The sequence below is a fragment of the Cyprinodon variegatus genome, unplaced genomic scaffold, assembly GCF_000732505.1.
Source record: "Cyprinodon variegatus isolate N-32 unplaced genomic scaffold, C_variegatus-1.0 Scaffold506, whole genome shotgun sequence".
Lineage (NCBI taxonomy): Eukaryota > Metazoa > Chordata > Actinopteri > Cyprinodontiformes > Cyprinodontidae > Cyprinodon > Cyprinodon variegatus.
In genome coordinates this window covers 498,209-509,331 of record NW_015150959.1, presented here as the reverse complement: position 1 = coordinate 509,331, position 11,123 = coordinate 498,209, and the positions used below count along the sequence as shown (strand labels likewise).

Sequence of the window (11,123 nt, the reverse complement as noted above, 5' to 3'; positions counted from 1 at the left end):
GACAATAATTTTGCCAACTCTGAAAGTTCAACTGGATCAAATCATTCTAAACCTGGTTCAGAGATCCCTCACCTTCCAGAGATAAACCAATCTTAGAGTGCTAGTAATCTTATTTTTAAAGAATCCCATAAAATCAATCCTGCTAAGAGCAGGTGAAAGGAAGGTTTAACAGAGCTATGGCTCTGGGTGAGTTTGGCAACTGTAATATCTCGGATTATTCGTATTCTCTATTACTGAGGAGAAAAATGCTCCTCTTGCTTTATAAAGGGTCCTCTTATAAAGCAGTAAACTATTTTTCCAGACAAGGTAGGATTCCTGTAGGCCTGTGGAGCGTTCTAATAGATTGGACCCGTTGACATCAAATGTCTTCATACAGTTTAGAAGCCACACTCGTTAGACCTGAACTTGGAAATTCTGGTTCCAGTAGCTTATAGGGTACAAATAGTTAAAGCAGATGCCATTAAAGATAACATAAAAAAATTAAAAAAGAGCAAATAAAGGGTAGTTCTTTTAGAGCAGATATCCTAAGGACATGTCTGTACTGTAAAAGAAACAGTTTATCATTGAAGTATTAGCAGGGATTTTCTTCCATTATCTCCTCAATTTATGCTTTCACCCCATTTTTATTTCATTTATAGGCATTTTTCCAATTCTTTTCATTTCACCGAAAACTATTGTCAAAGGCTAAATATTTCTCATATAGGCATCCCCACCCTGCCCCCGTCACATTTTCCTGAAAATTTAAATGTTTTGCCCAGCTCAAACATTTAACATTTTCTGTAATAACACCGATAAACTTGTTTTCATAATATGAAAGTTATGCTTGTTGCTTTAAAAAGCGACAAGAATAGGACAAATATGGAAGCATCAATCAGAAGTATCAATAAAGTATTTATTTAAAAAAAAAAGACAGACATGACAGGGGTGATAAAAGCTCAGCTTGGTTCAGGTTGATGCAGGACTTCTGAGATGGTATGTGCAGCCATGAAACAGTCAACAAGTTTCCCACTTTCCTCTAAAACAGCTCAACCCCCCCCCCCTGCAGGAAGGGACTATGGAGACAAAAGCCAAACTGGAGACAATTCACAAAACGGCAAGCACTTAAACATGCAGCAACTCATGCAACAAAATAAAAGACAAACATTTATGGACGTATAAAGAAATGCAACCGTCCCTTACAAAGAAATACTTTAGCATCAAAATAATTTAACAAACTCAAAAGACACACTCTTTGGCTTCGGACGATAAAACGACTGCACTCAGACATCTGAACCAGTACAAACCAGCAGTAACCGTCCGTTTCTCCAGTTAACAACTGGCCTCCCAGTAGGATCTACCATCTTCATGATGAGCATCAGGAAAGCTGCCAGAAACCGTCACACATTTCAACACATTTTACAGGGAAGCTGTAAAACGCCCAGAGGTACAGCTCCCCCACCAAAGTCGGCCATTTTCACCCCGTCTTACACACAAAATAATTCATTCAGCTTAAAAGATAGTTTTAATATACAAACTGTGCTGGGACTGCCTCCCAGTTACCAGACAGACAAAAGACCAGCTTCAGTTACTCTTCATCACCCATTTAACTCATATTCTGAACATTTAAGACAGACAACATTCAAAGACCATTCAACTCGTGGCCATCTTGGTAAATTTCCACATCTGAGGGCTTAAAGCAAACAGCAACGCTGAGATCAGGTAAAAACAGGACGAATTCCCCCTGATGGCCCGAGGCCAACGGGCACAGAAACGCTTTGAGGCTCAGAGCAGTTCATCATTTTCCATCAGCACTAAAACGTATTCAGGAAGGGCTACTCAGAAACACTTCCTGAAGACGATCTGCGGTCCGTGCTCGTCGTACTCGGCCTGGCTGATCCAAGCAGAGCTGAAAGTGGACAGATTGGCCAGAACCGCCCCGCCGCTCCACACCAGGAAGTCTCTGTCTTTGGGGCTGGTGACGCGAACGGCCGCCCTCATGTCCTGTGGCAGCAGGTTCTTCACCTCGGCCTGGAGCCGCTCAGGCAGGCCTGGCAGCAGAGTGTTCCCACCTGCAGTCACATTTATCCCATTAAATGGTGGAGAGAGACTGCAGAGGACACAGGCTTCATTTTGCTGTGAAAATGGATACCTGAAAGAACGATGTTTGACAGGAAGGAGCGGCGCAGGTCGATGTCTGACCTGAGGACGGACTTAAAGACGCTCTCATGCATTCCATAATGATCCCGTCCAATCACCTCCGGTTTAAACAGGATCTCAGGAGCCCTGCGAGGAAACCAGCTCAATCACCAGATTGTTCTTTAGGGAAAAAACTTTACGCCCTAAAGAGGGGCCGGAAAGGTTCAAGTCAGGCCGCCCGGCCGGGCCTCCGTCAGCGAGGCCGCCGGGCCGGGCCTCAGTCAGCGAGGCCGCCGGGCCGGGCCTCAGTCAGCGAGGCCGCCAGATTGTTTCCTTTAAATAGTTTAACATTTTAGTAGCATATTCACTCAGTTTAGGTCTGGTTGCCATGGAGTTATAAGGCAATTATGGAGGCTCTCTCTGTATTTTTTTTTTATATCAAACCCTGTGAATGTAAATCTACTTTGACCCCTGAGCAGCAGTGACCATGGGATAAATGATCAGAAATAAAGCAGAAATGACCAAAGTAGGAAGAAGAATGATTTGTTCTTCACTTCTTTGGAGTAAAGAAGACTCCAGACCTCCTGCACAAAGCAAAGCCTACAGCCTCGGCTGTTCCTCCCATCTTGCTCCTTTTCTGACTCCTCAGAGCTCGAGGAGAGCATGAATGGTACTAATATTATTGTTATATTCATAGGAGCAAAACATGCAGAGATGAACGTTTAATTTAATATGACATATTGAAAACATCCCCATCAGCATCCAGCATATTTGCAGTTTCTGCCCTAATATTTTCTTTTTGTTGAGATTTCTCTAACAGGGATAACTAGGATCATATTAATTGGTTTTTATGAACCATGTTTGTTCTCCTCTTCCAAACTCAGCATCTCTTCATCCAGGCCTGAGATCAGAAATCTTTTGATGGTGATGAAGTACCGATTGTTTGCATCCAATCATCAATTAAACGGTCCCAGAGCATAATTCTTCTATATTCCCAAATAATAATTGTAGTTACCCATCTGTCGTTATATTTTTATTTGACAAACCAGATCTTTGATGTTCCTTTTCCTGTTTGGTGTGATTGCAGTTGTAGATCTTGACCTGGCTGGAGCGGAGCTAAAAATAGCTCGCCTCCGTATTTTGACGGCAAAGACGTAGATGGACGGTGACTCCGCATGACATACGTGAGCGGGGCGGAGCGCTGACAGAGGATGTGGAATCTGGGCTCTGAACAACAAGGATCCAAACAGAGCTGAGTTTTAACAATGGGCTTCATGCAAGAAGCTTTTGTACAAATAGATTTGTTCTTAAATCTTTTTAAGAGTGATTTAGGAGAAAAGGACACATTCACTATTTTTCTCCTATTTCTAATCCCTCAGGTTTTTATGAGTGCTGATCTTTGAGTTCTAGTATCAGTTATATTTGATTAGATTTACCTTTTTTTAATCCTAGATTTTTTATGTTTTCTTAGTAAGACCTGCCGAGTTTCTGCAGACATTCTGACTCAGAGGTGTTGATGATGAGGGGATCGTTACCTGAACCTTTCTGTGCCGAGGGTGATGATCTGGCCATCTGGTAAGGTGTAAAGCATTTCTCTGCAGGATGACCTCTCTGGGTTCATGTCGGCTTCATAGTCTAATGCAACACAGCAGCATCTCTCCTTCATCTCCCTTACAATCTCCTCCTCTGCAGTCGTTCGCATGGAGACGCCCTGTTCCTGCAGGAGCTTGAAGAAGAAGCCAGAAGGAAGTTAAAAAAAAGGAAATGATAAATTCAAATGATAAATCTAAACAAGCGTCAGCTAATGTTTATACTCAGTAAGTTTTTCAGTCAGTAGTTTACATCGCAATCTACTGATGGACCAATAATCTGTTTCTTTACCAGACATTTTACACAGTTCTCAGCACTTCTACCAAAGTACCAGAGGATTGTTCTTTGCCACGACTCTACATGATGACTGAATATTAAACGGTTCTTTGAGCACACAGGGAGTTAAATAAGAGCAACATGAGCTCTCTGCATCCTCTAACATTCCAATGCTTTCAATCACAGGGGAGATCCTAAAGGAGCTGCAGTAATTCATTCTCTACCATCTTGTTTTAGGCTCCTGTCACACCGTGCTGATTTATCCAGCATCTGCCTGACGTCCCAGAATCTCCTAAAACGCTGCCATACGCTGAACTTTCTATGGATTTTTTCTATTTTGGGCGTAAACATGGAGTATTCAATGAAAGATGCACAAGCCAGTATCCTGAGGGGGGCAGCGATGCTCCCGGAGACGCCCGGCCAGAAGAAAAAGATTTCTATGATTGTGGTATTAACCTAGTTGCTGTTTGCTGACACCAAAAACTTTATTTTTCTTAATTTATTTTGGCAGGCAGTAGATTCAGCATCATGTCTGCTAGGAAGTGTGTTGGTGGTGGGCGTGAACGCAGGGAGGATCCATCACCCTCACCTTCTGGCTCACCCTATGATGGGGATGAAGTCTGGAGGAGAACTGACGGTTTCCTCCTGTGAACCCCCTTTATACCAAAACGCTGCCAATACGCCATTATACAGTAGCTGGAAGTTAGAAACACGTTCAGCGCTCGTCTGGAACACGGCAGATACCTTGATATGCTTGGAGAGAAGTTCTGGATAAGTTACTCAGAGGTTTAGGATAAGCTGGAGTTTTCAGCGTGTGCCAGCGTGCTTCAGCCAACTCATAAGTTAAACAAAACATATCCATAACTTATCCAACGCATGTCAGGCATATGCTGGTCTAAACCATCACAGTGTTACAGGGGCTTTACCTGCAGTGGGATCTCAGGTTTACATGTTATCTATCCATCAGCATTACACCTAACAATCAAATTTCATTCAACTGAAAAAGAAAAAATCTGATTGTCTCAGGATGAAGAGCAGGTGTTGCAAACCTTTTTCAGCTGTGCTGTAACATCGCAGCCAGCCAAAGGGAAGCGCTGGATAGCGTGAGGAAGACCGTAGCCCTCAAAGACAGGCACGCTGTGACTCACTCCTTCTCCAGAGTCAAACACCACACCTAGAAAAGGTCAAGTTAGAGGAGGTCACGCTGGAAGGCTGTGCAGGCTGACGGCAGAGAGCGGGTAAATGACTGCAGTACCAGTGGTTCTCCCTGCTGCGTACAGGGCCAGCACAGCCTGCATGGCTACGTAGGCAAACGGAACACCAAAGCGCTCAAACATGATCTCCACCATGCGCTGCCGGTTGTCCAGCGGGTTCATGGCTGCCTCCGTCAGCAGAACAGGGTGGTCTTCAGGATCCACACACAGCTGCTGGAAGGTGTAGTGCCAGATCTGAAAGAATAGCAGAGGTCAGCTGCTGGGACTGGGCCCCAAATGACACCAGCGTCAATTCATACAATATTACACTTTCTATCATCAAACATTTAAACTGATCTTTATTTAGCAACAATAGGACAGAAGGCTGTACCATGTGGAAAAGTATAACGGGCACATAAATATCCCACCCACTGGATGGTCTCTATCCTATAGCTCTGCACAGCATTCACAGCAGCAGCACCACAGAGAACAATGAAGGTGCAGAAATGATGCCTTGCAGTATTCACTAACATCTCCGACCATTTGCTACAGAGTCCACCTGCCTGAGAACTGCCACCGTCCTCCCAGTGAACAAGTCTTCAGCTAGTCTGAAAGACACCAGGTCAGTGAGGATGAGTCCAGGGGAGATTCAAGGCCTGCATTCCTCCACAGTCGACTCCAGCAGCCTAAAGCCCCATTTCCACCACCCTATTAAGCCGTGCTGAGATCGGTCCGAGCACGGTAACCAAGGTAACTGCTGAGAGTAAATGGCACTAACACCTGAACCGCTCTAAACTGGTACTGGTTCATCAGTAGGGTTCAGCGTGGTTCAGTTCTGGCTCGGTTCTCTGATAGCAAAGAGCGCATGAGCAGAACACCTCATCTCCTTACAGTCAGCCTCCGTAATCAGGAAACTTCAGACATTCATAACAATCCCAGCTCTTCTACAGTGTCACACGATTTCCAGTGATGATTCTGCATAGCAATGTGATGAACCTCAACTTCTGTTGTTTCCTGCGTCTGTAAGCCCTGATTAGACTATTGTTTTTTCTAATCAGCACTTCCAAAAAAACCTACACAAAAGGCTGCCTTCTTCTCCCGACTCTCCACAAACTTCCTGAATGTTACGGCCGCAGCTATGTTGGTTTGCGTGTTTCTCCTCGAGAGATCAGTAGTAGAGTAGATCGCCACTAGGAGGCTAAGAACCATGCTAGCGTGGTGTGTAAACAATCTGAAGCAACTGAGCTCAGCACGGATCAGTTTTAGGAGGGCTTATGAGGAGGGATCAGCACAACAGGATGGGCCCCCTCCACCATCATCCTCAGTACTGGTGTCCCACAGTTCTGGGCCCAGTCTTGTTCACCACACAGAGCACAATGGTACAGCTCTACTAACTAGGTCAACAGTCCCCATCAGTGCCATCAGTGTTCTCTGGCCTTCAGTCTATTTCAAACCAACTGGTTAGTTTTCATTGTTTAGGTTCAGTTCCTGATCTCCTCCTCAAGGCTGTGAGCATCCAGCTTCTTAAACCAACCATAGTGCTGCTTGGAAAGACCTGGTCAAGGTCTGAGTTAAAATGCAGTAGCATGAGCATTAACAGGCTTTTCAACTGGGGAAAAAAATCCTTCCAATGTGGTGGAAAGCAAAGTGGACTAAAGTCCTTTACAGTGATGTGAAAACTGGCTGCAGGCTTTCAGACCTTTGTGATCATCTACTCGTATTTTCCCAGCAGCGTTTCCATGGCACCTTACCTTTTCCATATCATCCCAGTTGCAAATGATCCCATTGCGAATGGGATGCCTCAGAGTCAGAACCCCCCGCATGTGTTGAGCATCATGGCCGATGTAGGTCTCCCTCTCCAGGGTCCCATTCATTATTTCCTGGAAATAAAAAAATAAAAAATATTAATAGCAAAGCAAGATTTCTTTAAAGTCTGAGTAGATTTAGTCCATTGTCCAATTATAGCTAGGAGAGAAACAGGACTACACACTGAAAGACAGGCTGATCTCTAACATCTATAACCAAAGGTGTCAATGGCAGCAGCAGCGTAGCGGATATTTCTCTCCAGGATGGTTTCTTAGCTAAACTGATCAGATCAGCATCAATCAATACTCACAGCTGTTACTGGTGTAAAAACCATCCCTACTGGCTAGTGCAATGGAAAATACAGCATTTATCAAGACTGTAGATTTTAAATATAGAACACCTGAAAGGGGGAAAAAAACAACAACTCCTAAATGTAACCAAAGAGAGAAAGCAGAGAGGTCTGACCTCATATTTTGGCACTCCAGTTATTGTTGGGAACTTGATGTTTGGCTGGTCTTGATCTGAAAATCCTGCCTTCATCAAACCAGATCCTACATCCAGGATGACGGGGATCTTGAAATCAGCGATCTACGGCATAAAAAGAAAAAAGAAATGCTGGATACCAGAAAATATCAGTTTTCTGTAAAGAGATCATTTCAAACTAAGGTTCTAAAGAATGTTTAATGTCGGCAATATTCACAGGCACATCCCAAATGAGAGAAATGCTGATTTTACGTTCCTGGAGGACATAAACCAACAGTGAAGGAAGCAACGATGCCCAATGAACCAGGAGCTGGTTCAGCTGAGCTGATTGGTCAACAAACTGGCTAGAATCTAAAAGAGAACCTGTGGGGTTCTATCAGAAGACTGGACCCAACAAGTCCAATGGTCTGCGATCAAAGCAACCATCACCTCAGCAGCCCCCCCCCATGAAGGCAGTCATTTAGAGAGTGCAGATATAACTGGACATACATCCAGAAGGCAAACATTTCTCTCTAAATGTCAGCCTCCAGGTCATGTTTGTAAAAAGACCGATATTCTGTAATCAAACCTAATTAAGACTCCATTACTGATCAGAAACCATAAAAGCGTAAAGGTGAGTACCTCTGTAAAGCTCTCCGCCCATAGCTGGGTCCTCTGCTCCCCACGGTCCGAGATCCGAACCCCCTCAAAAACCAATTCTTCTGGTCCTCCAGGGTCGAACTCCAGGCGCTGGCTGGGACCCGTTTGGAGCTCTGGTTGGAGGTCTGGCTTCGTTTGCTGCACATCTGTGAGGAGGGGCCCAGTGGAGGAGTCCTCCTCACCGTCAGCCCTTCCAGAAAGGTTCCCGCAGACTGACAGGTTATTATTGTTATTATTAATGTGTTCCGTTATATTTGGGTTGAAAACGTTCTTCCTGTCATCCAAAGTCACCCCCTCCACTAAAACGCCAAGAGCCGCAGGCTCCGCTTCCTCCTCAGGGGTTGGAGGAGGTCCGTCTACAGGAAGGGAGGCTGGTTCTGGCCCAGCGGGTCTCCCTCCTGGATCAAACCCCCCCTCCTGCAGCATCAGTTCAGAGGTTAACAGGCTTTCTGAGCCGACCACTGGAGGAACCACTGGAGATTCACTACTAGAAGCTTTAGTGTCACATAAGAGCAGATTCCTACCAGAGCCACCAACATAAAAACCATGACACTGCAATGACTCCTCTTCATCATCATCATCATCCTCCACCACAGGACCCAGTGACTCATTGCTCCTAGTCTCTGACAGCTCAGTGGGTTCTCCATCGTCTCCGCTCTCCGTCTCAGAGAACCTCCCAGACGCTCCGGTCTCATTCCTCCACTCAGAACTTTCCTTCAAACTCTTCTCAAGCTTCTCCACTTCTCTTTTTTCCCTCTCCAGCTCCAAGCGGAAAGCTTCCCTCTCTGGGTTTGGGGCTGATGGCTGCTGTGAAGTGAACCGCCTCAGATCCTGGAGGTTCAGGTTCTCCTTTCTGCTCGGCGGACCCAGGAGGGGAACGTTCCTCGGCTCTTCCTGCAGCTCCAGCCCGTCTTCAGTGGTTTCTGCTTCAGTGCTGAAATCCTCTTCCTCGTATCTCGTAGACTCTGCGGATACACCCTCGCTGAGCGGGTCGGATCCTCCCAGCATGGGGCCGTCCCCAGAGCTACCAGCATCAAAGGAGGGCTGTGGAAAATGCAGCATTAGAAAATGATTCAGGAAAAACTTAAAGCAACATATCAGCACCATGGTCAGTTCCCAGATTAAACTGAACCAGAACTTTATTCAGGCTACAGACTTCCTATCATTGGATATTTGAGAGATTCATGCATTCTGATTTATCTCCTAAATACCTCCTCCAGCTGCTTCTCACTGTGCCAAAGATGCCAGAGATCTTTTTCATCTCCTGCTCTGAGCAGAGCATCCAGCACAGCTTCTTGAGCCAAAACGTTCTCCTCCTCCTGCAAAACGGGAGACATGCTACCATCATCCGGCTCCCTGGAGGAGAAACATGAACCCAGCAGCTGATCATTTACCTCCAGGATCCCATCAGCCTTGGTTAATATTCTCTCCACCTCTCGGAGGTTTTCCTGCTCCTTCAGCTCCCAGTCCATCGAGGACATATCAGTCACACTGAGAAGAGAAAAATGTTGATGCCAGAAACACTGAAAGAATCTCATCAAGTTAAAAACTCAGTTCATCTCCATTAGTTCTGGTTCCAAGTAGGCAGGGATCCAGTGATGTGCAGGAGATTTTCTGAGCATTCTTAGAAACACGGATCTATATAGTTCAGCTTCTACTGCAAAGCTCTGGGAGAGAATGAAGCAAGTCAGCCGAAGCTCATTTCCAAGGCTTTACTGTAGGACACAAAGTTCCCTGCTAACAGGAGCAGACATTTCTACGGAAGTGGATTGCATTCAAAGAAAAATAAAATAAAAAATAAAACTCTGACAGCTCATCGTAATTACGAGATCAGCATCTCGTAATTACGAGATCTTATTTATACATTCGGTTATGATTACTTGAGTCAGTAATGTAGCATCTCTCAGAAAACTGTTCTTAATGATCACTTAAAAATATCTGCATCTGTTCCACTAATCAGTTCTCTGCACCCAGGTCTGCGTTGGAGCTCCGCTCCCGTTTTTCACCTCATCAATAAAGCACCCAGCTATAACCCTGTGGTTAGCATGCAGCCATATGACCATATGCCAAAACCCATCAACAGCTCCATTAATACAGGATGGTTTTAGTTTGTCATGTGTATCGACATGCTGCGTGAGGTTGGGAGTAGGTCGTTTAAAACGATGCTGGAATCTTAGCTGTACTCCTTGAGCATCTAGGATTTTGAGACGGTACCGGTGGACAGTTGTTTGGGACGCCATCAAGCCAGATGGAACGAATTCCAGAATTATTGATTTATAGCCATAAATCATCCTATGCTGGTTTAATTGCTCCTGCAGGAACCGTGTGACTTCCAGTGAGTCAGAGTAGAGTGTTGTTTTTCACCTGAACCATTCTAAGGACTTACTGCGCAGTGCTGACAAACTAAAACTAATTCCATCTACATTGAGGAAACTCAGCATTTCCCAGTGTCGCAAACCTAAAAAGGAAATAAAAGCATAATAATCCAACAGTGAACTCATTGAGGTTTCATGTAGCGTAGCTCAGCAATGACCGTCCTTTCTGATCTCCTAAACATCACATCTCAAATTATGACATCAACAATTTATAGAGATAATTATGAGATAAGTGGTCAGATTTCTTTTTTCTTTGTGGAATACAATATGATTCTGTAAATTTCTGTACCATGAAGGAATAATAATAAATTTGATCATCCTTTTCCTCTTTTCCTGTCCAGTAAAGCAGATAAATTCTCCCAAGACTAATTATTTTAAGGAATTTATAGGTCAGTTTGTTTGTAAAACTGTGAACACTTTAAAGCTGAGAATATCAAAGCTTCACATTTATGACCAATCATTTTGAAGAGGCCCAGTCAAACACCCTTTCTATGACATTCATGTGCAAATGACCCATTATAAGCCAAGCATTCCTGCTGATAGGGTTTGCTTGGTTCTGTACACCGTCGCCATCTGCTGGCAGCACCAAACCATCAATTTAATACTGTTTGATCTAATCATTGGGAGCTGCCTACATAGAAAGCTA

The 11,123-nt window shown here is 44.6% G+C and overlaps 1 protein-coding gene across 3 annotated transcripts in view; it reads right to left on the bottom strand.

Moving 5' to 3' along the window:
* Positions 1 to 891: 891 nt before the first annotated feature.
* Positions 892 to 11,123, bottom strand: part of LOC107094786 (POTE ankyrin domain family member E-like) — a 14,831-nt gene continuing 4,599 nt past the window's right edge. The window contains exons 5-15 of one of the 3 annotated variants that reach the window (XR_001481695.1): positions 9,497 to 9,593; positions 9,314 to 9,421; positions 8,085 to 9,146; positions 7,446 to 7,568; positions 6,926 to 7,054; positions 5,237 to 5,429; positions 5,031 to 5,155; positions 3,651 to 3,841; positions 2,129 to 2,262; positions 1,718 to 2,048; positions 892 to 1,636 (exon numbers count right to left, since the gene is read on the bottom strand). Coding sequence is in view for 2 of the 3 variants with exons in the window: in XM_015390625.1 (XP_015246111.1) it covers positions 1,816 to 2,048; positions 2,129 to 2,262; positions 3,651 to 3,841; positions 5,031 to 5,155; positions 5,237 to 5,429; positions 6,926 to 7,054; positions 7,446 to 7,568; positions 8,085 to 9,146; positions 9,314 to 9,421; positions 9,497 to 9,593 (2,395 nt within the window). In the remaining variant the exon portion in view is untranslated. The other 2 variants (XM_015390625.1, XM_015390626.1) reach the window with 2 other exon arrangements.